Raw genomic sequence first — 25,519 nt, 5'->3', positions numbered from 1 at the left:
TTCTAGTCCCACAGGTATGACCGTGGGAAAATTCCTTCCACTAAAACATCTTATATCACCTGCTTCAGTGGAGATGATAAGGAAAGAGCAAGAAGTCCTTTATTGTCCATGCTATTTCTCAAATTCAGTATGCCAAGGTACTGTATTGGGGTATATTATGTCATGAACCCTATCCCAGGCAATATTCTAAGTGCTAAAACATTTCTGTAAACTCACTAGGCAAAACACTCTGCCCTTCTCTCCTAGAAAATTGGTTTTTAACAAGGCCATTATCTCTAGGAATATCCAAAAATCAAATAAGAAAAGAAATACAATCCTGGAGGACCACATTATAAATATTATTTACACCGTGACAATGTGATAATGGATAATGGATATTAATTTTAAGCATGAAATGGAAGGATGATGTGATGATATCATCTAGAAAGAGTAACATAGGAATTATAGAAAAGGTTCAGTAGCATTTGTAACGTGCCTTCATAGGACAGGGTATCATTTGAAATTAACATGGCAAGACGTTAATATTTTTCAAATCTAGATTTTTTGTATTCATACTCTACACATTTAAGTTTTTTATTTGAAAACATTCCACAACATTTTCTTACATAATGTTGAAAAATAAATTTAAAAATAAATGACTGAAATATAAATGCTAAGAAAACTGAGTAACAGGTTTTACAGCAATCAATGTTAATCTATTGGTGTATGGGCTAAAATAATGTAGCAGGCATAAAAATCAATGAAGAAATTTGATTGAGAATTAACATTGTTAAAATTGGGTAATTGTTCTCTAATAAGAAAAAAGTCAGTGCAATAATGGTCTACTTTGAGATGGAAAGGAAAAGCGGCAAAAGGTGGCAATGTGCGTGCCGCAGTAAGAATTTTCTACAGCTTCTCTTTGCCAGAAACTGGGTCCTGCTTCACTATTTCTTGTCACTGTAAAAGCTTCCGTGTGTGTGTGTGTGTGTGTGTGTGTGTGTGTGTGTGTGTGTGTGTGTATTCTGCTAAAGAATTTAAGTTGACTTGCAAGTAGCAAGAGTCTCATCTTCAATTTCCCTTCCAAGGCTGCAAACTTGTTTTCTGTTGAATGTGTCAGGGGCTGGCACCCTCCAATAAGCCCATTGAAAGTCCAAGGTAAAATCAACCTGGCTTTTATGCAGGAAGCAGTGGCAAGTCTGTGACAGAAAGCTGGAATGGCTTCCTGCTTCTCACTCACAAAGAACAGCACTTCCGGTGCCTGCAGAGCAGTGGAAATGGAATGAAGGTGCAGGTATCAAGAGGGACATTTGCTAACAAGTCTTCTGGTTCCTTGAGTGATTGAATTGCCTGAGAGTTTGGAAACAGAATTTTCAGCTAAGGAGTAAAAGTTGGTGGAGTAAAACAAAGGATTCAGAAGGGATCTGGAGGAAGAGGAGGAAGAGTTCCCAGGGCTGTGAGCAGCGGCAGGTCTCTGAACTCCAGACCCGGAGTTACACTTTGCAAATGTTTGTTTAATACATGTTTCTCCTTTAGTCTATTTTATGGGACTTTTTAATGCCGTTGAAAGTGTAAACTCACTTAATAAAAGCATGTGAGATTGTCTGGCATTGCTAACAGTTGTATCTTAAGTATTTTCTGTTTCAATCCTACAACATAGAGACATAGATACTATTTTTACAACTGAGATATCTAAGATTCGGGAAAATTGTATACATTATTTAGTACTACAAACCTCAAGGAAAGTCAAGCCCAGGGGGCGATGCTATGCTACTCCCCTTCTGCTGCAGCATCTTTTTTCAGTCCCATATTTCCAGGAAATCATAATGAAAAAAGAATTTAGATTCAAATTTGTCGCAATATTAATTATATCCAGGATATTCTGGTATTTTTCACTCTAAATGTGATTAAAGCAGGCTATTTGATTTTCATAATTAAATTTAGATGCAGAAATGGGGAAATCTTGCCATTTATAAATAATCTGTGTTTCTGAGAATTTTGTGTGAATTTAGACAGGTATGTTTATCTTTGTCTATCTATAGCAATATTTGCATTTACAATTGAACAGGATTTTAGGACGGTGCTGTCTAGCTGCTGACTTCTAGTTTCTATGGCAGTCTAACCAGAACCAAGCATCTGGCTTCCCTGTCATTCATTCAGTTTACAAACTAATGTTTTTCATGCAGTGCTGAATTCTATGACCTTAAAATAAAAAGGTGGACTAACCTTCCCTTGTTGAAGACTCACAAGTCCACAGAAGAAGCCTGACTTAAGTATTCACCTTGGGATTATAGACGTGATGTATACAATAATTGAGCCACATAGCAGGTGCAATAGTGGCACAGAAGACAAAAATTATCCATTAGCAAATATGTATATATGAGTTGTCAGACTCAGTACTTGTCACACGTGGTGATGGATGCGAATTTCCTACTCTTGAATATTCCAGAATCTGGCCAGATAGACATGTAAAGAGTCTGGTTAGATATTCATGCAAATAAGGAGGCGTTGAATATATCAAGTTTTCCTCCTCTACAATAGAAATTGATTTAGCTACAGTCAAATAAAAGAAGGATATAAAAAAGGGAGGATATAAAATGAAAGGAAGGAGCGACAGTCGAAGAGGAATAGCACTCGAGGAACCATTGATCACCAAAGACTATCAATAAGAGATATCTGATCAAGTCTTGAAAGTTTGAAGGGTCTTCTTTTTTTTTTTCCCTGGTTTTTCGAGACAGGGTTTCTCTGTAGCGTTGGAGCCTGCCCTGGAACTAGCTCACAAAGATCCACCTGTCTCTGCCTCCCAAGTGCTGGGATTAAAGGTGTGCACCACCACCACCAGGCAGAGGGAATGAGTTCTTGACCAAGGGGAAATTAAGCTGAAAAAGCTGAAGGGGCCTCCCACAGAGAGGGGACACTGGGGGCCCAAACCACACCCAAACATCTATTTTACAGAGAGAACCTGTATTAAGCAGGGAAGACAAGTTAAAAGCAGCTACGTTCTGACTCAGGCAGAAAACAGTAACAAATGACCTTGCAGGGGTTATTCTACAGGGGAGAAAAAGGGGAGGTCTGCGTTGAAATGATCTAGGATGTGATAGAAAAAGGGATGGGGGCCCAGGGAGAAGGGAAAGGAAACAAGGGAAAAGGGTACAGAGATATTTGTCCTGGAGGGAAAAAAGGACTGCCTCTGGACAGAGAGGAGACAGACACACAGACAAAAGGTGATTAAGAGATAAAAGGGGAAAACCTGTGTTAGGATGAGGTGTTTAATCTTAATTGGGCATATTCATTAGGTGAAACAAAGAGGGCTTTTGATTCCAGGACTTTCGTAGTCAGCCTCAGGAGAAGGAAGTGACCAAATAAGGGAATAGTCCTTAGTGGCTAGCTTTAGGAAGGTAATCTGTTTTTAGCAAGACAGAGGAAATTAGAGAGAAGGACAAGGCCTGCCAGAAACACAAGCTCCAGGGGGCCATTGTTCCTTCAAAAACAATTTCAGGCACAAAGACCATGTCACATCTAAAAAATATGTATACACCTGAACATATATTTTAAAACTAAACATAATTCTTTAGAATCAAGAGTATCACAAGTTTGCAGTCACATTTTTATAAAAGTCTTCAAAACAGAAGTCACCTTTTCCTGAATAAAACAAACACCACAGTACTAAATATCTGTAAAAGATATTATTTAATAATAGAATTCCCCAGGCCCCTAGCACTATGTAGGACTCCCTTTAAAAGTTTGATACATACACACCCACCATAACAAACTAAGAAATTCAAATTTATGTCAAACACAGAATAAAACTTTTATCAACAGATTTCAATAACATTCAAGATATGCCCCCAGTAATTCATCTTTATTAAGTTCCAAGAGCACAGAATTTAAATCAATAGACTTTTGGAGTTAGTGACAGCCATGTTTCAATCCACTCCACAAACGTAACATCAAACAAATAAATATCCATGTCCTTCACCTTTGATTATCAGCTTGCCTTTCCGCTAAGTGAAAATAGTAGTTACTAGATCAGAGGCCGTATGAAATATAATACAGATAGCTTAAAACCTGTTTTGATATTAATATTTCGTACTAAGTGTCATTATTCTTCTACTCAAGTTTTGAAAACAATAACTGAAGGTAGGTGGATGGTTTAGGAGTGCAGGAGACCCTGGCTCTTTCCCAACAGCAGTCTCGATGAGACTGTTCCCCTTAATGTTGATAAGAAGCCATGTTGTTTTGCTTTAATGAGAGGCCACAACTTTCTTGGGGTAAAAGGTATAAAACGCTTTCTGACTCTTCCAATGTCTCAACGTTTATCAATTTATAAAGAACTTCCTACAAGAAAGTAGTAATTGGTAAACTAAGGTCCATGTACACCTGTAAAATATCAGTTACTCGAGGGGGAAAATGTGGCAAAAGCCCCACTCCCTGCAGAACTTCCTGGAACTGATTCTAGAGGAAAACATCAGTAAATTTGCATCTTGTCAGAAACACAGCAATGAGAAATGACCACAGTGTTCTTCGTGGTGATCAATCTGTGGTTTCTACCGAACAATGGCATTGTGGTCAAACAGCTTTGATGTGTTCGAACTAGAGAAAAGAATGTGGTTTCACTTATCTTAATTTCCTAGCTTGGCCAAAGTAAATTATCACAGTTCTCCCAAAGAACATAAAACATTGGAAGGGAAGTCTTAATCCTACATTATTTAACCTACTTGGGGAAGGCTTCATCAATTATTAGCGTATGATATGAGTGACACGGAAGGGGTAAATGCTTTCTATCGTCACACCTCTTAAGGACTGCAGTAAGTGGGGTGAAAAATGAACAGAATATTATGCTTCCTTGTACTGACAACTGAAGATAATATAATACCATTTTCTTGAAGATACTTCTATGTGGAGAGGCCAGGAAGATATAACAGCCTGTCTTTCCCCAGGTAGAGCATAGGACAGTGTAATAAAGCACAGGCCATTTAGCAGACACCGAGTCACTTTTGTTTCACGTGCACACCTCTCCTTTCTCCCTTTTCCTTGTTACATAATTATTCTGCCATTGTTGAAGCCACATATTGTTCTGAACAGCTCCCACAGCAGCCCATGGACTGCAGGCAGGCAGGCAGGCAGGCAGGCAGGCAGGCAGGCAGGCAGGCAGGCATTAGCATCTTTCCTCTGAAAAGCCCTCATCCAGCTTCTCGGCAGTGATTCCCTGAGACAGTCTAATTCTCTGGTGACTGTGTCTGTGCTGTAGCAGGAACCCTCTGCCTGTCTCCACAGTCTGCCTGTTTGGTTTACATCTTTTCTACTCATCCCATGGAGTTCTTTTCAAACGTTCTGAATTTCTTATCCTATCTCTGTCTCCTTAACTAAAAATTGATTTAAAAAAAAACAAAACTAATGCCCCATACCTCATAATAATGTTTTATCAAACATATTAATACCCATAAAGCACTCAGCCCAGTGCCTGGCACTGTAATAACAAAGCTGAGTATTTGGAGAGTCCTCTAAAGGAACAAATGCCTTCCTCTATAAACCCATAGTGTGGACCCCCACTATTGTAAGTGGAGTTCATGCTCAGTAATGCGTATTGAATTCAGAACCAAGTGGAAGGCTCCAATTGCACTGCATGAGTGATTTTCCATCGTTTATTGGTTAGGAAAAAGAACTCATCTTTCCCCTCGTGCATCTTTCTTATGTGTATTGGGGAGGTGATCCCATATTTTCTTTCTGTAATAAAAACCCAAACATATTAATTAGTTAAATCATACAGTAGCTCACTTGGGAAGTTCTTACAAGATTGTATTACTTAAAAACTAGAAGTCTGTAGTCTTGAGGAGAAAAGCAGGAGGAAACATTTGTGTAAGAACATGCGTATGATTTTACAAACAGCCTTAAGAAAAGCAGCATGAGCTGAGGCTCCAGAAAATCCCAACATGACTCAAACTGGAAGAGAATCTAGGGTATGTAGGTACAAGGAAGACAGTGGCTTAGAAAGCAAGTCAGAAAGCCTTTGAACACCAGTAAGGAAAACCAGCTGGACAAAACTGTTCTCAAGAATCTCTGCAAACACAGGAAAAGTAACATGATCACCACCAAGTTTCTTTATTTAGAAAATATAAATAAAAATTAGCAGTAAAGCCTTCTTATAGCTATGATATGTGTCAAACTCAGGGACTGCTTTAAAGTGAAGTCTTTGATGTGTGCTTTTAATGAAATATTAAAATAGCTCAAAGCATTGTATAGATTCAGTTCTGTGAAGTTGTTTCCTTTGTCTTTTCTGGGTCATCGTATTTATCCGTGAGTATTTCTGTAATGGTTTCCACAGATTCAAATGCTCATGATAGCTAAGGAAATACCTTATTGTACGCACTTTCTATGTGGAGGCACAAACACGTAGAGTAAAATGCTCCTGTAACTCAAGCTGAAAATGTTAAACACATCTCTTATTTCTAACTTGATTTCTTCTCTGATAGGTCTACCTATTCAGTTGTCAGTTTTATACAAGGCCCTGTCCTTGGCACTACCCATAATGCAATTACAAAGAAATTGTTTCTGTCCTTATATTGCTCAGCCTACCTATGACACAGTCCAGCAAACATTGACACAGGCCAGAGAGAGTTATGATCTCATGGAAGGAACATGACACTCAGGCTCAGGGAAAAGTCATTCTGTGAGAGGATCTACAAAATGGAAGAACAATGTGATGAGAATTAAGGGGAAAGCAGAGGGGGAGAGCAGTGTCTTAGCTGCACTTATTATTTCCATCCACGAGCTGTGTCTTTCCATACGTCTACAGCAGTGTGACCCAAGGCACAGTTCTCAAAGCTGCTCCCTGAAACCGTGATCTGGGATCAGCCTTCCCATCAGTATTCTGCAGTGCTGTTACATTATTACTTAGGTTTTTTTTTTACCGTAAAATGAATCTTAGTGTAACAGTTCATATCTCCCTATAAAATTCAGCAATAAAAACATCAACAAAACTATCTTTGAATTGTCAGATATTCAAAAGAGTTTTATTAAAGGAATCTAAAATAAAAGGTGTGCAATAATCTATGATGGGTATGAAATTCTGTTGTAGGAGGCCGCTTGTTTGTTCCCGGCTGATCAGATCACAAAATAACCACACAAAAACTATATTATTTACAATACTGTTTGGCCAATAGTATAAGCATATTCCTGGCAAAGTCATATCTTAATTTAACCCATCTCCACTAATCTGTGTATGGGCACAAGGCTGTGGCTTACTAGGTAAAGTTCCAGTGTCTGTCTCTGTCAGGGCTACATGGTTTCTCTCTGTCTCCGCCTTCTTTCTCCCAGCACTCAATTTAGTCTTCCCCACCTAGCTCTGCTCTACCCTATCACAGGCCCAAAACAGCTTCTTTATTAACCAATGGTATTCACAGCATACAGAGGGAAATCCCACATCAAAATTCTTCAGTGATGAATGACCATGAAGCTACTGCTGCAACATGAGGAATGTGTCACAAGTGTGTTGTAGGTGTCCTATGCTAGAAAATTTTAGGGAGAAAAGAAGAAAGATTAACTACCCCACATCTCTGGCCAGACACCCTCAGGAAGCACACACCATAGTGAGACCCTACAGAAGAGCTTGGAACAATGAGAGCCCTTAGAAGGGGCATGAGTTGATGCCAAAATGACAGCCATCAAGCAAGTATGTGGCCACCACTACCCCTGCTTTTTACAGTGCAGACATTCTCAATTTATTGTGATTTATTTTCACTGAGTAGCCTCAGATTATCTTCTTGAGGATTAGATGATAAAGTTGCCTCCTCAATGGATTTAAAACAAGTAAACAAGTAAATAAATGACTAACATCAAGGTTATGATTTCAGTTCTAGCATGTCAATATATCTTATTATTTATGCCCACTCACCTCCTGTGAACTAGAGACAATGATACTTACCTGACTTATTTATTATGAAAACCTCATACAATTTCAGGACTAGGATCTGGTATTTCCTGACACTCAAAAACAGAGTCAGTTCTCTCTGGCTTTCATTCAGATATGAAGAGAACAAACCCTCCTTCTGATTGGAGTAGTTACTAATAAAATTATCCCGACATTTAAGGTAGAGATTACAATTATATTTGGGGCCTTCTTTTTTAGTAGTATTCATTTATACAAACATTATTATTTGTGGCAGGAAATAGCCCTTATGTGGAGGTTAAAGGACAGCTTGTGGGAATTGCTTCTCTCCTTCTGTAGTATCAGGCCTGAAGACTGACCTCAGTTCCTCAGACTTGTGTCAAGCTGCCCTAGCCCCTAAGTCTTTTGCCAGCATTATGGCATGTTTTGCTTCCTGCTAAAATATTGTTTAAATCTATGAGGTACTATGCCATTGCTGAACAGGACTTGGGGTCTTGGAGGTTGTTTAATATTTTAAAGTGTTGCAATTAACAGACTTCATAGGAAGAATGGATCCAAATTGCATAAGTGGATGGTATTTGTTATTGATTAACTTCTAGACTAAGGATGTGGCTCATTGGGTATGCCATGTATGTATGAGAACCTGAGTTAAAATACCCGGGACAAACTCAAGAAACTAGGAATGACTTCATATGCTTGTAACTCCCACAGTGAGAATGTAGACAAAGGCAAATGAATTCAGAAGATGACTGACCAGCCAGCCTAACTACCTAATTAAAAGGCCAAGCAAGGTCCAGCTGCTCAGCTCAGTGAGAGAATAGTCTCATGAGAATAAGGCAGAGGGAACACACTTTAAGTCTCCTTCTGGGCTCCATATACTTACACATAAGTGTGAGTACTCCTACATTTACAAATGCATACACTATAATTATATACATCATCATACATGCACACACACACACACTTATATTTACTTTGGAAGTCACAAAAATTATGTTAAATCATCTGTTAATGATTATTGATAATACAAATATGTTTTCCAGTAGAAGCAATTTTCCAAAGTGTGCAGATGACCTCAGGCATACAACTCTGTAGAGCCTATAGTACTAAGGGTTAACTCTCTGAAACCTGAAACACTAATACATGAGGCAAGAAGGGTAGATGTACAAGAAAGAAGAATCAATCGTTTCAATTTTTTAAATTGTCTTTTGTGTTTGTGTTTATTAAAAAATAATTTAAAAATCTTCCTTTCTTTTCATGTATTTCTGCATGCCTCAAAACACCTTAGATAACTCCGAAATAGTTTGCAGCTTTGTCTACAGCCTGATTTCATCGGGATTTCATATGTCAATCAAAGCAAGCTTGATATGCAGTCACTGAAATCGGTCCATGCCATTCCTCTACACCATTTTCAATAGTAACTTCTGGTCAACTTAAGACTCTGATGACATCCGAGGCTGTGCATCACTCTATCACACTGTAGTATCCTCTCTTTTCCCCTTTTCTCACAGACAACCTGTGCTCCCCAAATATACCCTGTTTCATGTTCTGTCACATAGCACTTGCTAGTTCCCGTAGGAATCTTTGGTTGCTCCTGGCTAAGAATAAAGCCATGGCACTTCGCCGTAGATTTATCCCAGGTGAAAGCAATTATTTTAAAGAGGCCAACCAATTTTTCGATGATAACAGGAAAAGTGATTATCATCACTTCATTTCAGAATGCAAGAGAGTTCGTATCAAACAGCATACACTTAACAATATTAATTTTTCTGAACGAATCACTGAAGGAATAAATTATATGAGAGACTGAAATTAGAAAGGTATTAGAAACAGATTGAAGCAATCGAAAGCAGTTGCTTGTAAATTGGGAACTTGTAAGCCAAATCAATTCCTCTCCTTCTTTTTCGATATGTGTCTGTGTGTCTACAGGTTGTGATTTGATCCCGGTACAGTATCTTCGCTGGGGTGACCCTGAGCCCATCGCAGCTGTGGTGTTCGCCTGCCTTGGCCTGCTGGCCACCCTGTTCGTTACTGTGGTCTTTGTCATTTATCGGGATACTCCGGTGGTCAAGTCCTCCAGCCGGGAGCTCTGTTACATTATCCTTGCCGGCATCTGCCTGGGCTACTTATGTACTTTCTGCCTCATTGCTAAGCCCAAGCAGATTTACTGCTATCTCCAGAGAATTGGCATCGGTCTCTCTCCGGCCATGAGCTACTCAGCACTCGTAACCAAGACCAACCGCATTGCAAGGATTCTAGCAGGCAGCAAGAAGAAGATCTGTACCAAGAAACCCAGATTCATGAGTGCCTGTGCTCAGTTAGTGATTGCCTTCATTCTCATCTGTATCCAGCTGGGCATTATCGTGGCCCTGTTTATCATGGAGCCTCCGGATATAATGCATGACTACCCAAGCATTCGAGAGGTCTACTTGATTTGTAACACCACCAATCTTGGGGTGGTCACTCCTCTTGGATACAATGGATTATTGATTTTGAGCTGCACGTTCTATGCTTTCAAGACCAGAAATGTCCCAGCCAACTTTAATGAGGCCAAGTATATTGCCTTCACCATGTACACAACCTGCATCATATGGCTGGCCTTCGTGCCTATCTACTTTGGCAGCAACTACAAAATCATCACCATGTGTTTCTCCGTCAGCCTCAGTGCCACGGTGGCTCTGGGCTGCATGTTTGTGCCGAAGGTGTACATCATCCTCGCCAAACCGGAGAGAAATGTGCGCAGCGCCTTTACAACATCTACGGTGGTGCGCATGCACGTAGGTGATGGCAAGTCATCCTCCGCCGCCAGCAGATCCAGCAGCCTAGTCAACCTGTGGAAGAGGAGGGGCTCCTCTGGGGAAACCCTAAGGTAACAGTTGTGAGGGGGTAGCAGGGCTTGGCTGCTAGGGAAACAGCTGCATTTGCTTTGTGGTCTTTCAATAGAGGATCTCTGCGTGACTCAAGCTTCAGCAGGCAGGGTGCTTTAGGGTTTGAAATTTTTCTGAGTGTTTATTGTAGGACTGATTGAGTCTTGTCAAATTATATAAGCTGAGGCTAGAAGCACAGACACCAAGATGACTAATAAAAGAGTTACATCATAAGGCACGTTAGTTCAGAAGAGCAAGGAGAACAGAGGTAAGCTATATTTTAGATGTAATGGGCAAGTTAAACTCTGTATGGAGATGTTTTAATAATCTAAATGGGCAAAACAACCCAGTGCCTCTGCATACAACTCTACTAAGTTCTTTAGTTTCCCAGTTCTTTATTGCTTAGCGTCCCATTCCTCCCCAGATTTAATATCGTAAACAGCAGTTAATAAGTACTTTCAGTCTTCAAATGATCTGGTGCAAAAGCCAATGCGTGAGTGAAGTTGAGTGTTACCCTTATCACTGTTTCCATAGATTCAAAATAGAGATCATGAATCTTGAGAACAAATTCTAAGATAGTGAAGTGCTACACAGATTGATGATGGTTGGAAATAAGGAGCTACCGTTCCATAGATCTATGGATTACAAATAAAGATTTATTCTATTTAGGATGTATCTATCAGAAAGCTGATCAAAGCATCTCTGCTGAATTTTGATAGTCTTCCTTAAAACTGTATAAGTAAACGTAAGCTGAATAACTTTCAATTGAAAAGTGTCTTTCAAAATGAAGTCAAATATCTAAATGATATTGCTTGAATCATTCTCATATACTGTGGCCTAGCTCGGCTGGAAGCCTTTCCTGTCATCCCTCCTTATTTAAAGCACAAATGATGACGAATATGGAATGTCTGCTGAGGTTTGGAATGGACCAATAAGATCCTTGGAGACATTTAGACCTAAAGTCTAATCTCTTGGAGTTATTAACTTGTACCCCCACCTCACTAAATTATTTTCTCATTACTTTCCATTTCTCATCTCTTCCCATGTAGGTTGTGTAAGACACTTGACAAACTAAGTTGTATCTTTTTTTTTCTTCAACAAATGCCGGAGTGTCTTGGTTTCTATCTAGAAGGCCTTCCATATATCTAACCTGCTCACATTTTTCCCCCATGCCTCCCTGACACCTCTATTAAAACACTCCTGAAACTTCTGCAAAATCAGCTTTTCGGATTGCCTATGACATTTATTTTTTTCAGACATTTCTTTCATAAGTCATTTTTTACAAATAAAAACTTTCCAGGGAAAAATGATTTATAAGACAGGCAAGCTGGCATGGGAAGGCAATTGTCCGCCTAGGTACCAAGAATCCAACAGGGAAGGCTCCTTAGAAAGAAATCATCTAGTGATGGCAAAGAATGCTATGCAACCAGCTTTTTCTCCATTTCAGTGCTGATATTGGCATCTCCTCTCTGTACCTTATTAATTTCAAGTGACTAATTGGGATCTTGTAGCATTGACTGTAGGAAATGGATACATATAGTAGGCGCTTTAGTCGAAGTAACATATTGTTATAATAGGGCTGTTGGACAGCCCTGGAACTACATGCTAGCAGCACAAAGTGTTCAGTTGTATAACCTGTGCCGATTTTTCCTAGCCTCTCTGAGGCTCAGTCCCCCACCCCCATGAATGGAGATTGTGAAGTACAGATGTTTACTGTTTGAGGACCACATAACATACTCACATAGTGTATACTACACAATAAGCACTTCTTAAGAACCATTATTTTAACCAACTAGGTTCTCAATTGCCCGTATTCCTCAATACCTGAAAGTCAGCTATATACACAAATAGAATGATATCAACAGTTAAGAGAGCATCCAAAGTGCAGTGCACGTTTAGGAAGACACTGCTCACACAGCCTGCTCTTTCCAGGTTTCCCTCTTGGCATCGTGCCAGATTGTTTTAGCACAACTTGTTTCATACTTTAGTTAGAGAAAACTTCCCGCAAGTGGAAACCTCATCTTCCTCTCTGTCGATCCTTCTTTCCTTAGTGCCTGGCTGGACTCACAGTGGTGTGTCACACATAGGAACAGATCATTAGCCTAAATTAATTTAGAAGGTAGTAAGGTGCTGGGGCTTAGTTTCTGTTTGTCTTACACTGTGCATGGTATTTTGCAGTGATCATGAGATTAAACGTGCACAGTTCTGTGTTACAAATGTCACTCACAGTCTGTTACCATCAGTCCCAAATCAAGAAGCAGATGGATTGTTAATCACAGATCTTGATATAGTGATACTGTTTCTCTATGATATTTTGCTAATATTTTTAACTATCCTATAATCAACTTCTATTTTTTTAAGTGATTGGAGATAGGATTTTTGTGGCAATATGTTAACTTGAATTCCATTTGTTCATTGAATTGAATCTAGAAGTCAGTACAATTAGGTGTGTTACAATGTCAAAAAAACAAAGATAAAGAAAGGACTTTGGTAGCCATTGTTGTTTTATGCAACCTTGAAGAAAACCCGGTCCATGTGATTATAGCTGAGATAGGCTACGATCTGATTATAGGACGATTTTCTTGCTGTCACCAAATAGGCCATGTGAGCTGGCATATGCTGTGGACGTGGAGGAGGAGAAGTCAGAGAAAGTTGTCATCTTCTTGCAGCGCATTCCATCCCGCTGCTCTTTTCAAACTGTAATCCTCAGCGACGGATGTGACCTAAAACTCTTTTCCTCTTTTCTTCCCACCTGATCCTAAACTAAAATATTGCTCCTCTTTGATACAGAATCAAATGCTCAAACACAACTCTATGAATTTACCTCTTCTTCAAATCCCAATTTTGAAAAGGTCAGTATGTATCACACTGTCACGCTGGAGTTCAGATGAGAACAAAGGAAGGAGGTGCCCCTAATGTTTTCATGTTTCTTTTAAATTATTTATATTGTTTCTACTTTTCAGAGATTGAGTTCTGCCTTCTGCTATTGAGCTCACATGTTGGGGTTTAGGAAGGTCTCCAGTAGGTTACTAAAATCCAAAAAATCAGGTCTTTAGGAATAAGCAGCTCCTATCTTGGCCCTACCTTTCTCTGCACCATTCCACCTGGTTCTGGAGACATCAACTGCTACTAGCCAAAGTTGGGATCTGAGTAATGTTTCTCTATGTGATCTCTTCATTTATCCCTTCATCACCCATCATCCAATCAGAACGGCAATGAATGCCTCTCTATTTTAAAGAGAATGATAATTACATACCATAGAGCAAAGAATGTTGTAACAATTCGAAGGTTTCAATGACTGTTTCCAACCATTGATATACCCACTTGGGGGAAGGAGCAGAGACATTGACCGTATATGTTCAGCAGCATCCCACAAGGATCCATGCCTCAGTTTAAATATAGCAGTATCGACTTGAATGAGCTATTTTAGTCTATTTCATAAGCTATAAAATAGTACATAACATAATCCTGATTTTAAAGAATGAGGTTTTATATTAATGTTTAGTAACAACACATAGAAAGCAGTCAATAAATACAAAAGCATTTTAGAACTGGGTTTGATTGCAACAACCCATTTTTAGGTACCCATAAACTGGTTCTACTTGTTAGAAATCAAATTTGCCAGAATCCTGTATAAATTAAATTAATTATGTTTCATTAAACAAAATGGACCCAAATATCTACCATAAAGTGATAATATAGCTTATTGTCTGCAAGGGAATTGGATAGGAAAAGTGTGTAGCTGTTTTCACTGCATAGACTGATGAATTTTGTCTGAGACAGAAAGTGGCACTATATGGTAGTGAGGATGGTTGGAGTAATATCAAACAATAAGGTAGGAGTGGTGAAGAAACACAGGGACAATTTAATGTACAAATCAGTGAAGTCGTCAGCTATTACCCATTTGCTATGTTCTGTCCACTTTACAGATTTTTTTATATTATTCATCTAACATTGATAGTTTTCCTGCACTCTTCTTTCCCAATTTTTGAATTAAGGAACATGAGGCTGAGCATCATTTAAAGGCTCCTCCTTCACCCCTAAGCTTGGATGTGATGGAGAGGTTTTTAATTTGGGTCTCAGCTTGTGTTCACAAGAGTTGAACATTTCCCAGTGAAGTCTTTGTAAAATATCTCATGAAATTTTCTTTGGAAAACAAATTATTAGCCTATCAAGCAATGCTTGAAAAAAACTCTATTCTTTGGTTAGAGACAAATGCTGTCAAATATTGTACTATAAAATCCAACTGTTCACTAATTAACTCTTCCCAATCGTTTCCTACTTGAACTGTAAGAGCCTGTTTATGGAAGCAACCCTTATACACTTAAAGTTATTTGATTTGATTTACAAATCTCTCCAGTATATTGTTGCAGAACATCTATAATTGATATGTCAAAGTGTTGAATGATAAGCAAGACATGATAGATGAAGCTGGTCATGTAAGAGAAACCTCCTCAGTATCTGTGATATCTGAGACAGATAGAGCAAATGGTTAAACTTTTGGTAAAAGGGTAAGTTTCTGGACACTGTTTTATATCAAGAAAATATCTATTTTCTTAGAAGAAAGAGTGAGAAAAATTAACTTTGAAAGAAATTGATAGGAGAAAGGAAAGTATCTTATAGATTTACTCTGAGGTAACCCCATTTCAAAAGGCCTATGCAAGACAGAATCAGTTTGATCTTCATTGTGTTCTAAGATGGAACAGCTGTCTGCAAACTACTGGCAGATGCTAAAGACGCAGGCAAAGTCATCTAAGATGTTGCTTTGTCCCTACACTGGGATTTCTTGCTTTTAATGCATGAGAGCTCTTGAATCTTGATGAGTAAACTTAAAATTAACTGGCACACATTAGTAAAAATGCAGAAAAGGGGGGCCTTTCAGACAACATGTGTCAGGAACACATTTGATGAGAGAAGTAACATTTCTATATATGAATATATATTAGAAATATCACAGAGAAAACACCTGCAGTAATGTATTCTACATGAAACCTCCTAGCCTCTCCTAGGAAGGTCAAAAAGAAAACTGACTTGTAAAAGATAATTTGATAAATTCAAAAGGACAAACATCACATTTTCACTCATATGAAGAAGTCATAAGAAACATACAAGACATGTATAAGCACATACACACACATATGTCTGAATATGGTTACAAAGTATCTGTGGTTTATGTCAAAACATTGACTATTAACCAAAACATCAATAGAGAAGGGGGGAGTTAAATAGTGTGGGGGCAGTTAAATTAGGAAGAGGACTACTTAGCGGAGGAAGATACTTATTAAGAGGAGGAAGGCCGAACAGAAGAGGGAAATGGATTGTCTGAATAGGAGTCAAGTATATGGTCTTCATACTTGAAGATGTCATAATGAAACTGACTTTTTAAAAAAAGAGATAATTTAAAAGAAATAAAAATTAAAAAATAAATAAAGAGATAATTTAACAAACTGAGTAAGGCAGTGCCATGTTTTTTTACTCAGATGCACATTCTTGTTCATGCTCAGAATTTACAACATTTCCACATCTGTATAACATGAAAGATGGAACGTGAAGGGATGTCAGGGTACAGTTGATCGAGTGAACCAATGAAAGCCGAAGGAGGATCTAGAGAAGGAATTGAAAGAATAGATATAAGTGAAGCACACAGCATTCACAAGTGAATTTACAGTGAGTTCATTCATAATGAAACCTCTTGTTTTTTTCTTAAAGGATAATTTGACAAAACCTAGTAGCACATCTAAACAACCTTGTGAGTATACATGCACACAAAGTGATTTAGTGCATGCAAAAAACAGCAACTGAACCAAACTTGCCAATTCCCCAATTTCTTCTCAGATTGGGAAATTGTTTAAAAGTAAGACAAATGACATACTACAGTTTTACATCTTTAAATGTCCTTTACTTTTATGAGTAAATTATTTACAGTCAGTGACAAGGAGTCAAGGGGAACCAGCTGGCACCTTTGGTTGTAGAGTGGGAATTCCTTGGAGCTCTGAGCACCTAGGAAGGAGAAAAGCTCATTCTAACTGGTCTGGTGCAGCACTTTCTGGGAATTGAAGCTGGCATTCCCTAGAGCCCAAAGGGAAAGGCCCTCAGTCAGTCATTCAACTCACCAAAATAGCACAGAGAGAGTCTTATTTAAATGGGGATGAGTCACTATAGGTGGTTTTTTTTGTTGTTATTTTTTAATAGAAACATGCTATTTATGCCATCAATGTATTGAGGTCCCTGTGATTAACCTTTTGTTTCTAGACACTAATTTCTTACGTGACATGGTGCAGCATCAAATCCTTGTCAAGGGGATAATGCCAGGCTTCCATTTAAATCCTTCACTTCAGCTGCAAATTGACAAACAAATGCAAAACCAGTTCCGATCCAAATAAATCATGAAAGCTGTTAAGTCTGAAGTTCTAGGTCTATGAGACTCTGAAGTTCCAGGGACATAGGGTTGAGGTTCTAAGATTCAGTGAGCCTTTCATGGCCTAATTAGTAGAAGGGAAAAACCCTCCCTAGGGATTATGGTCAAGTTGCAGTATTGTTAGTATTGTTGCTGCTAACTTAATTTTAGAAACTATCACTTTCCACTATTGTTTTAATTAACTAATTAACTTTGCTTTGATTAACATTGTTATGAGAGCTTACTTAGGCTATCTACTAAACCAATTACTATCTCATGCTTATCCATTGACCAAATTAAAACATGCCTGGGATTCCATTACACTCCAGACATTATCAGAGCATAAATGGTTCCAATTGTTTAGAGTCTGCTAAGGGGTTCTTACTCTGTGTGGAAAGATATGTGTGCTATTCTATCTTTAGAGTCTTTGGCTGTTCTGTCTCTCTGGATCCTTTGATTTTCCTAGGTAAAGATTCCTTTACAAAACTCGATCCAATTAAATCATGTCACATAGTTTTCCCCATCTGGAGTCTTAGAATATTTATGTATTTTGCACACGTTCTTAGCATCTGTTTGTCTTACTTATTCATGTATTTACTAAGAACTAAACATTGCCAGGATCTGAGCTAGATTCTATAGGCATAAACAAGGTGCTTAGTACATACACACAAATCTTTTCACATCTATTCAATGCTGTCTTGAATACATTTATATTTTCCTCAGTGCCTGACCCATAGCAATACTCAAAAGAGTATGCAGATAGGATGGGTTGATCATGAATCTGTTAAGCAGCAGATTTCAGGTCTCATACAGCACACAGCATTCACACGGGAGGATTCATAATGAAAAAAAACAGTACAAAACAAAGCAAAAGGATGATCTGAAAAAACCCAGACAGCGCTTCTGTGCAGCCTTTATGTACACATACACAGGAAGTGATTTAATGCATGAAAAGGACAGCAGCTGAACCAAATATGCCCAATTTCCAAACTTCTCCAGTTGGGAAAATTTTTTAAAGTAAAGCTTTATTTCCAGCACAGAAAAGAAAATCTATTCACTCGGTTGGCCTCACTGCCCAAATTTTATCTCACAACACTTAGTCCTTAAAAAAGGTAAGAAGCATCTCAAAAATCACACTTCAATTGAGTACCTACTCTGCAGCCATAATCCTTTCACATCCCGAGGATTCAGAGATCAAAGCAAACTAAACAAAGCAAACAGAGAAACAAGAAAGGCATCTTTGGGTTTATCTTAATCTCTTGAAGGACACAGACTGGAAACAAATGAATTCAGTGACTTGATGGAGTGCTGGGATAGAAGTCTATGTTAAACAGCGGTGAGCAAAAGTAAACTTTGTGAGAAATTGGGTCTCTAAGTGAAAAGTCCAAATAAGAGACTGTGCGTTTGATGCAGGGAGGTTCTGCACATTAGAAACAGGACTCTTCCCCTGGGTACTGTGAGACCATCTCTAAGGAATTTGGCTGTCCGGATATGCTCCAGAAGCTGCTCCTTCCCTCCTCAGATGGCTTTGCTTATGACCACTCTCTGCCTGACCTCTTTCTGATGCCTTTGTTTTCAGACCTCTAGTGAGATGAGCAGGGAAGGAAGTTGCTCTTCTGTGTTCTCAAGAGCTGAGCCGCAGAGAGTCTTCAGTTCTCAAATTCCCACACTGTCCTATCCATAGCTTCATTCATCAAACACTCAATAACTTTACTTATTAAAAGAGTCTCTCATGACTACTTTCAGAAAAAAAAAATCATGTCGTCCATTTTCATCCCCAATCAATACATAGGTGTCTTCTACCTCCTCTCTCTCCCGGAAAACAGAGAAATTATTGTGTGCTTACAATAGATTGTTTCACCTTTTGTACACTAGTACAGACTGAGCGATTATTTTATGACGATTACTATGCTAAATTATTTAATATAAATCTCATGAGATATTCACGGGATTTTAAATTTTTATTAACATTCAGAAAATTTGCATAATATTTAGTAGTAGAAATGAATATTCTCAGTTCATAGATAAGAGAATAATCACAAATAGGTGAATAGAAGCAAAGGAAAGCCGTTAGCTGTTGAATTAATAGATAGTGGAACAAAAATTTTGATTCACCCAGGAACACAAGCATTCAAAGACCTTTACTATTAAAATACAACCTTCATGATAGCCATTTTCTCAACTACATATCCCATTTTTCTGTAATTATTATTCAATATGATCATGGTGAATGTATTTCTGCCTTAGAGATACTGGCTTATGGTCTCTGAAATGAATAAAGATCACTACTGTATGGACAGTCAAGTTGATGTCCTAGAACAACTCAGCCTGTACATATGTCTCAGGCTTTAAGTTTGAATTGGTGTGTTGTGGTGAAGTGAGTCCTGCCTTAAATAGTTTATTCTAACCCAGTTACAGCTGTTAAAATCTGGAGCCATAGAGTGAACATCTGAACTCTTTGAGACTCTACAACATGAGAACAGAAGTATCTACATCACAGGGTACAGCGGTACTGATTATGTGCCAAATTCCATATTCACAAACAGTCGGCTTCCTCCTCTTAGTCATAGGGTTATCCCAGCTCAGGTCCACACACTACACAATTCAGGTCACCTGGTAGAAAAGAAGGTTCTAAAGCTTCATTCTTCAAGAAGTCAATTCCACAAGAACATTTAAGTTAAAAGGGGGCTAAATTGCTTGGTGAATCCTTGCTCAATTCTAGGGATGCATGATTCTCCAAATCTTCTTTACATGCTTTAGTGGTAGGTTTAAGAAGTGTTATCTGGGTGTTTATTTTCATTTGTTTCTTTGTTTATTGTTTGCTTTTTTGCAGGTGAACTTTCCTCAGAGTTTAATGTGCTTTGGGGGTTTTGGCTAATTTTCAATTTTGTGTTGTGGTTCTGTGGGTGTACTTGTATTCCTTTGTAATAAGTATGATTTTAGCCTGTAGGATTATTGTGAGTTAAGTGTGTAGGGATTAAATAATGACTTGATGGAAGAACCCCTTTGCTCTCAGAACATGAAAGCTCCCTGGTGAGACAAGTATATGCTCACATTGTTCATTGTGGCTTAGTCAAAGTAAACAAATAAGAGATTGAGGAATACAGTCACAATTTCTCTCCTCTACACAGATTTTCTTGCTGCCCCTTCTATTGTCTTCTGTCACAATGGCCACTTCAGATTGTAAATGTTGCCAGAAAACATGATTCCCTATTGATAGTTAAAATGGCGCAGAGAAAAGTGCAAGCAAGTTATCCCATTTTCTTTCATTTATCCATGTGCCTTTCTTAGTGCAAACCTTAGAAAGAGAAAAGCCATGGCTGCCAACAAACACTGAATCCATCATTGACCTTGTTCTTCGAAAATAAACAAGAACTCAAAACCAAAGTGCAATGAATATAACGAAGCTCCCAATTTAAAAAATTAATTAGAAGCAGCATTTCTTAAACAGGTCCCTCTCATCTCTTGACATTATTCCATGTATTGTTTCCTATCATAATTTTATGGAATCAAATCCCTAAGCCAAGAAATTTCTGATTTAGTAAGGGTGAGATGGGGGAAAGTGCTGGCGGTTGTTCTGTTTGTTGGTATGCTTTTGGTTTTTGTCAATGTGACACACGTTGGTGTTATCTGGTAAGCAGGAACCTCAACTCACAAAATGCTTCCATCACATTGGCCTGTGGGAAAATCTGTGGAGCATTTTCCTCATTAGTGCTTGATGTAAAAGGACCTAGTCCACTGTGGGCAGGGCTATTCTGGGCAGGTGAGCCTAAACTGCAGAAAAGGAAAGCTTCTCAAGCTATAGGAAGCAATTCAGCAACCAGTGCTCCTCCACCATGTCTGTTTCAGTTCCTGCCTTTAGGTTTCTGCCTTGAGTTCCTGCCTTTTCTACTAGGCTATGACCTACAAGTCAAATAAACTCTTTCCTTTCCAAGCTGCTTTGATCATAATGTCTATCACAGCAATCGAAATCTAAGTAGGACAAGTTAGGACCAGAAAGTCTGTATATCTAATGAACTCCCAAGCAATGCTGAGAATTCTGGTTTAAGAATAATTTTAGGACCATGAGGGGTGCACCCACACACTGAGACAATGGGGATGTTCTACTGGGAACTCACTAAAGCCAGCTGGCCTGAGTCTGAAAAAGCCTGGGATAAAACCGAACTCACTGAACATAGCGGACAATGAGGACTACTGAGAACTCAAGAACAATGGCAATGGGTTTTTGATCCTATTGCACGTACTGGCTTTGTGGGAGCCTAGGCAGTTTGGATGCTCACCTTACTAGACCTGGATGGAGGTGGGTGGTCCTTGGACTTCCCACAGGGCAGGGAACTCTGATTGCTCATTGGGCTGACGAAGGAGGGGGACTTGATTGGGGGAGGGGGAGGGAAATGGGAGGCGGTGGCGGGGAAGAGATAGAAATCTTTAATTAATTAATTAATTAATTAAATACCAAAAAAAAGAATAATTTTGTAGGCAGGCATGGTGGCATATGCCTTTAAACTCCAGCACCAGGGAGGCAGAGGCAGGCAGAGCTCTGTGATTTTAAGGCTAGTGAGTTGCAAGAGAGCCAGGGCTGCATAAAGAGACCCTGTCTCAAATAAAACAAACCCAAGCACAAAATAAACAAAAAGAATCATTTTCTAGCTATCCTTTCATAGTCAGGAACAAAAGCACACGTTGTTATTGTTAGCTGCACTAAAAGTGAGGAAACTGAAATGAAGAAAGGTTGGGTCATCTTCTCAACATTACACAGCTTGCCAGGAGCCCAAATGGGATTCAAGCTCAAGGACAACTGAATCGAAAGGCTGTGTTCTTTCTACAGTGGCATGACAGATAAGCCATCAAGAACTCCCAAGTGGGTGATTGTTCCTACCCTTTGTTCTCTATTAGGACATCAAGTTCAAGTCCACCTGAGAATAACATAATCACACTTATTTTGGAAGGCTTGATGTTGGTTGAATTTTTCAGTGTATTTTCCACTCTGCCTTTAAGAGAAGTTTCAGTGTGTTTCAGAGATGAATAAAAACTGTATATCTCTACTTTCTGACTTAGGGGCATACCCTTTTTGTTTCATTAGAGTTTATCTTCAATATAAGAGACTAGTTGTGATTCTATACTGAGGTCCAAATAAGTCATTGCATTAGTTTTATATGGAAGTGCATGGTTAGCTAGTAGGGGGTGTTAAAAGGCATGAGGAAATGACATATATTATATATATATATATATATATATATATATATATATCCATAAAAGCTAAACCTGAAGCAAGCTGTATTTTTCTTGATTTGACAGAATTTCTGAGAAGAAGCATCACCATGAAGGAAAGGTCTATTTTGGTTTATAGATCAGGAGATGCAATTCATCTTTGTTGAGAAGACACATCTCAGATAAGGGAAGCATGGCAGGGAGCAGGAGGCTGGCTGCTCACACTGCATCGGAGATAGGGTTATTATTGCTGTGATGAAACACCATGACCATGGGCAATTTGGGGAGGAAAGGGTTTATTTCATTCACAGTTTCATATAATGAACAGGTCACCGTCTAAAGCAATGAGTCCAGGAAGTCAAACAGGGAAGGGACCTGAAGGCAGAAGCTCACACTGAGGTCATGGAGGGATGCTGCTTGCTGGCTTGCTTCCTGTGACTTATTCAACTTGCTTCCTTATACAACCCAGGATCACCTGCTGAGAGGTGGTACTACTCTCAGTGGGCTGGCTCTTCCCACATCTATTATTAATCAAGAAGATGTCGCATAGACATGTGATCACGGGTCTAACTTCTAGAAACAATTCCACACTCCACATCTAAACTTTCCTCTTTTCTGTATCCTACCATTTTTACTCTGTAGCCCTGCAGGGTCTTGAAAAGAGAGTGTGAAGTGCAGGACCAACTTGCTCTATTGATGAGAATCAGTCACACCAGTCAGTGCGTTCTGCTAGAGAAAAATCAATCATGACATTTGTTGATTTGGTCACCTCTGCCAGGGTATCGCTGTCCACTGGGTACAAGGCCATGGGTGGGAATGGATCGGGTCAAAAGTAAACTGTACTGCTCAGTACATAGAGACTGCATTTTCCAGGACATTCAAAAGAGCCAATTGTTCTACCCCAAAAGACAAGAAAGTAGTTGTTTTCCTTTCGCTGAATTATGAAATGTAAAAGAATGAGATGACTCAACATTCTCTTACAAGAGCAATCTAACTTTAGGATTTGCTTTAGTCTATAAGTATGTGAAATATCTGATGGCACTTGAGCTAACTGACTTCAGTGAAGAACTTTAATAGGTACATTTGCAGAATGCTAACGCAAACCAGAGCAAAGCACATGCAGGCTTCTGATATCTTCCCTGCTCTTTTTTCACCTTCAAACTCCAAATCCCTGCATCAAAGCACATGTTATCTAATTTCCCCTTGGACATTTCCAGAAGCTTTCATTTAATTGTATTCACCGCGCAGACACTGCTTTGCGACTGCATCTCCGGGGAGAATAGTGCCAGACATAAAGGGAGTTGCTGGCTGAAAGGAGCAGACAGCCTTTAAACTCCAGGGCATTTCTGACCATCCTTCGTGATTCTAGCGGAGCAACAGACCCTATGTGTCAACTGTTTATAGACTCACTCTCCTCCTTCTCTCCTCCCTCCCTGCCTTCCAACTCAACCTCCCAGCCCTTAACCCACCCGCTCCTTTCCTGGCCACTAGGGGGCAAGCCGATTCTCTGGGCATCTTCCTTGAGAGAGTATTTGTGCTCAAGCTATGTGCACAGCTATAAGTGGCGAAAGACTGCCAGTGTGAACTTCTACAGAGTTTTATATTAACCGAGCCAATTTTTCTCACAAACAATGATAATAGTCAACATGTTAGTTCCCAGATATGCACCAACTGAAGAAGGTTCCCAATGGACGCACCAAAATTTTACCTCTTGATTTTGCCATCAACGTAGACATAACATGACATTTCCACACCTGTGGAAAAAGCATAACATATTATAGCTAAAAAAGAAGTTTTCTAATAGACACACCATAATTTTATCTCTTGGTCTTGCCATCATCGTGGACATGACATTTCCACACCTGTAGAAACAGCATGACATATTATAGGTGGGAAAAGTCAACAATATTTCCATGAAATACTGTATTTAAAAATATTCATCTTAATCTTAAACAGTGGATAGTCTGGCCTAAATAGCCTCTAAATTCTCCTTTTTCATGTTAGAAAGTTCTCTCCAACTCAATAGGTCATACTTCAAGGGTTTGTTCCCCAGAATCAAGCTGTTATTTAATATCTCTTAATTACTGGTGATAGTGCATCTGCTCTCTTGAATATCACATATACAGCCTAGGAGGAGAAGGCTTCAGTGCATTTTGCTGGTGTCTGCTTCAGAGAGTGGAGAAACTCACTCGGAGTGGTAGGTGGCTAAACTAGGGCCTGAACTCTGGTGATAAAGTTAAGAGTTTTACCTTTAAATCTTCAGGAAAAGCCAAGGCTCTCTCTGAGGCTAGTAATGAAGAGTAAGATGCAAATCTGTTGGGTCATGCTTTCCATCGCCTCACTTCCCAAGGGGAACAAAGTATGATGAAAAGAGAAGACAGCCATTACTAGTCAAAGAAAATGATATGCAACATTGTATACTTAAATGCTTAATACAAGAAAGAAAGGACTAGAATCAGCTAGTGGATACTAAAGGAAAAAGATGAATAGTGTTGGCCAGTTCTTACAATTATTGCTAATCCTAATCCAGCTAATGCCTCAAAACAACCTAAATTGTTCATGAAAGCAAACATAGAGCAGGGGGACATGTTAGATTTGAGGCAGACAACGCCATCTTGAAAACGACTAGAAGCAATGACAGGCCATGTTTCCTGAGGACAAACAATTAAGCATGGGTTTTACTCCCATCTTTTATAATTTACTTGTATTTACTTTTTCTCAATAGAGACTATTTTTAACATTGTTCCTTAAAATGTGCTAGACTCCAGGAGGTAGAGATATGGCTCAGTGGTTGAGAATACACACTGGTGTCTCCCAGGGGAACCGAGTTCAGTTCCCAGCCCCCACAGAAGGCAGCTCACCACATCCTATAACTTCAGTTCCAGGAGTTCCAAAGCCTCTGACTTCTGAAGGCACCTGCACTTATATGAGTATACCCATATACAGACACACATACATAATAAACACAATTAAAATAAAACAATTCTATTTAAATGTTTTTAAATTTTTTGTTAGTAAAGTATCATTTCTATCCATCCCTCCCCACTTCTCCAACTCCATGTCCTTCTGACCGCCCCCACCATTGAGTTCATTACCTCTGCTTTATTTTGCAATTAATGGTTGCTGAGAGAAGGAGAATGAGTCTTCTGTAGGGACCAGCTCCTGATAGGTTACCCAGTC

At 39.0% G+C, this 25,519-nt stretch overlaps 1 protein-coding gene across 4 annotated transcripts in view; it reads left to right on the top strand.

Annotated features, from left to right (window-relative positions):
- Positions 1 to 25,519, top strand: part of Grm5 (glutamate metabotropic receptor 5) — a 350,264-nt gene that overhangs the window by 290,803 nt on the left and 33,942 nt on the right. For all 4 annotated transcript variants that reach the window (XM_075953286.1, XM_075953288.1, XM_075953287.1 and 1 more), the window contains exon 9: positions 9,794 to 10,733. In XM_075953286.1, coding sequence (XP_075809401.1) covers positions 9,794 to 10,733 — 940 coding nt within the window. The remainder of the gene's footprint in view (positions 1 to 9,793; positions 10,734 to 25,519) is intronic.

The sequence above is a fragment of the Microtus pennsylvanicus genome, chromosome 18 (genome assembly GCF_037038515.1).
Source record: "Microtus pennsylvanicus isolate mMicPen1 chromosome 18, mMicPen1.hap1, whole genome shotgun sequence".
NCBI lineage: Eukaryota > Metazoa > Chordata > Mammalia > Rodentia > Cricetidae > Microtus > Microtus pennsylvanicus.
This window is presented reverse-complemented; position numbering and strand designations above follow the sequence as displayed.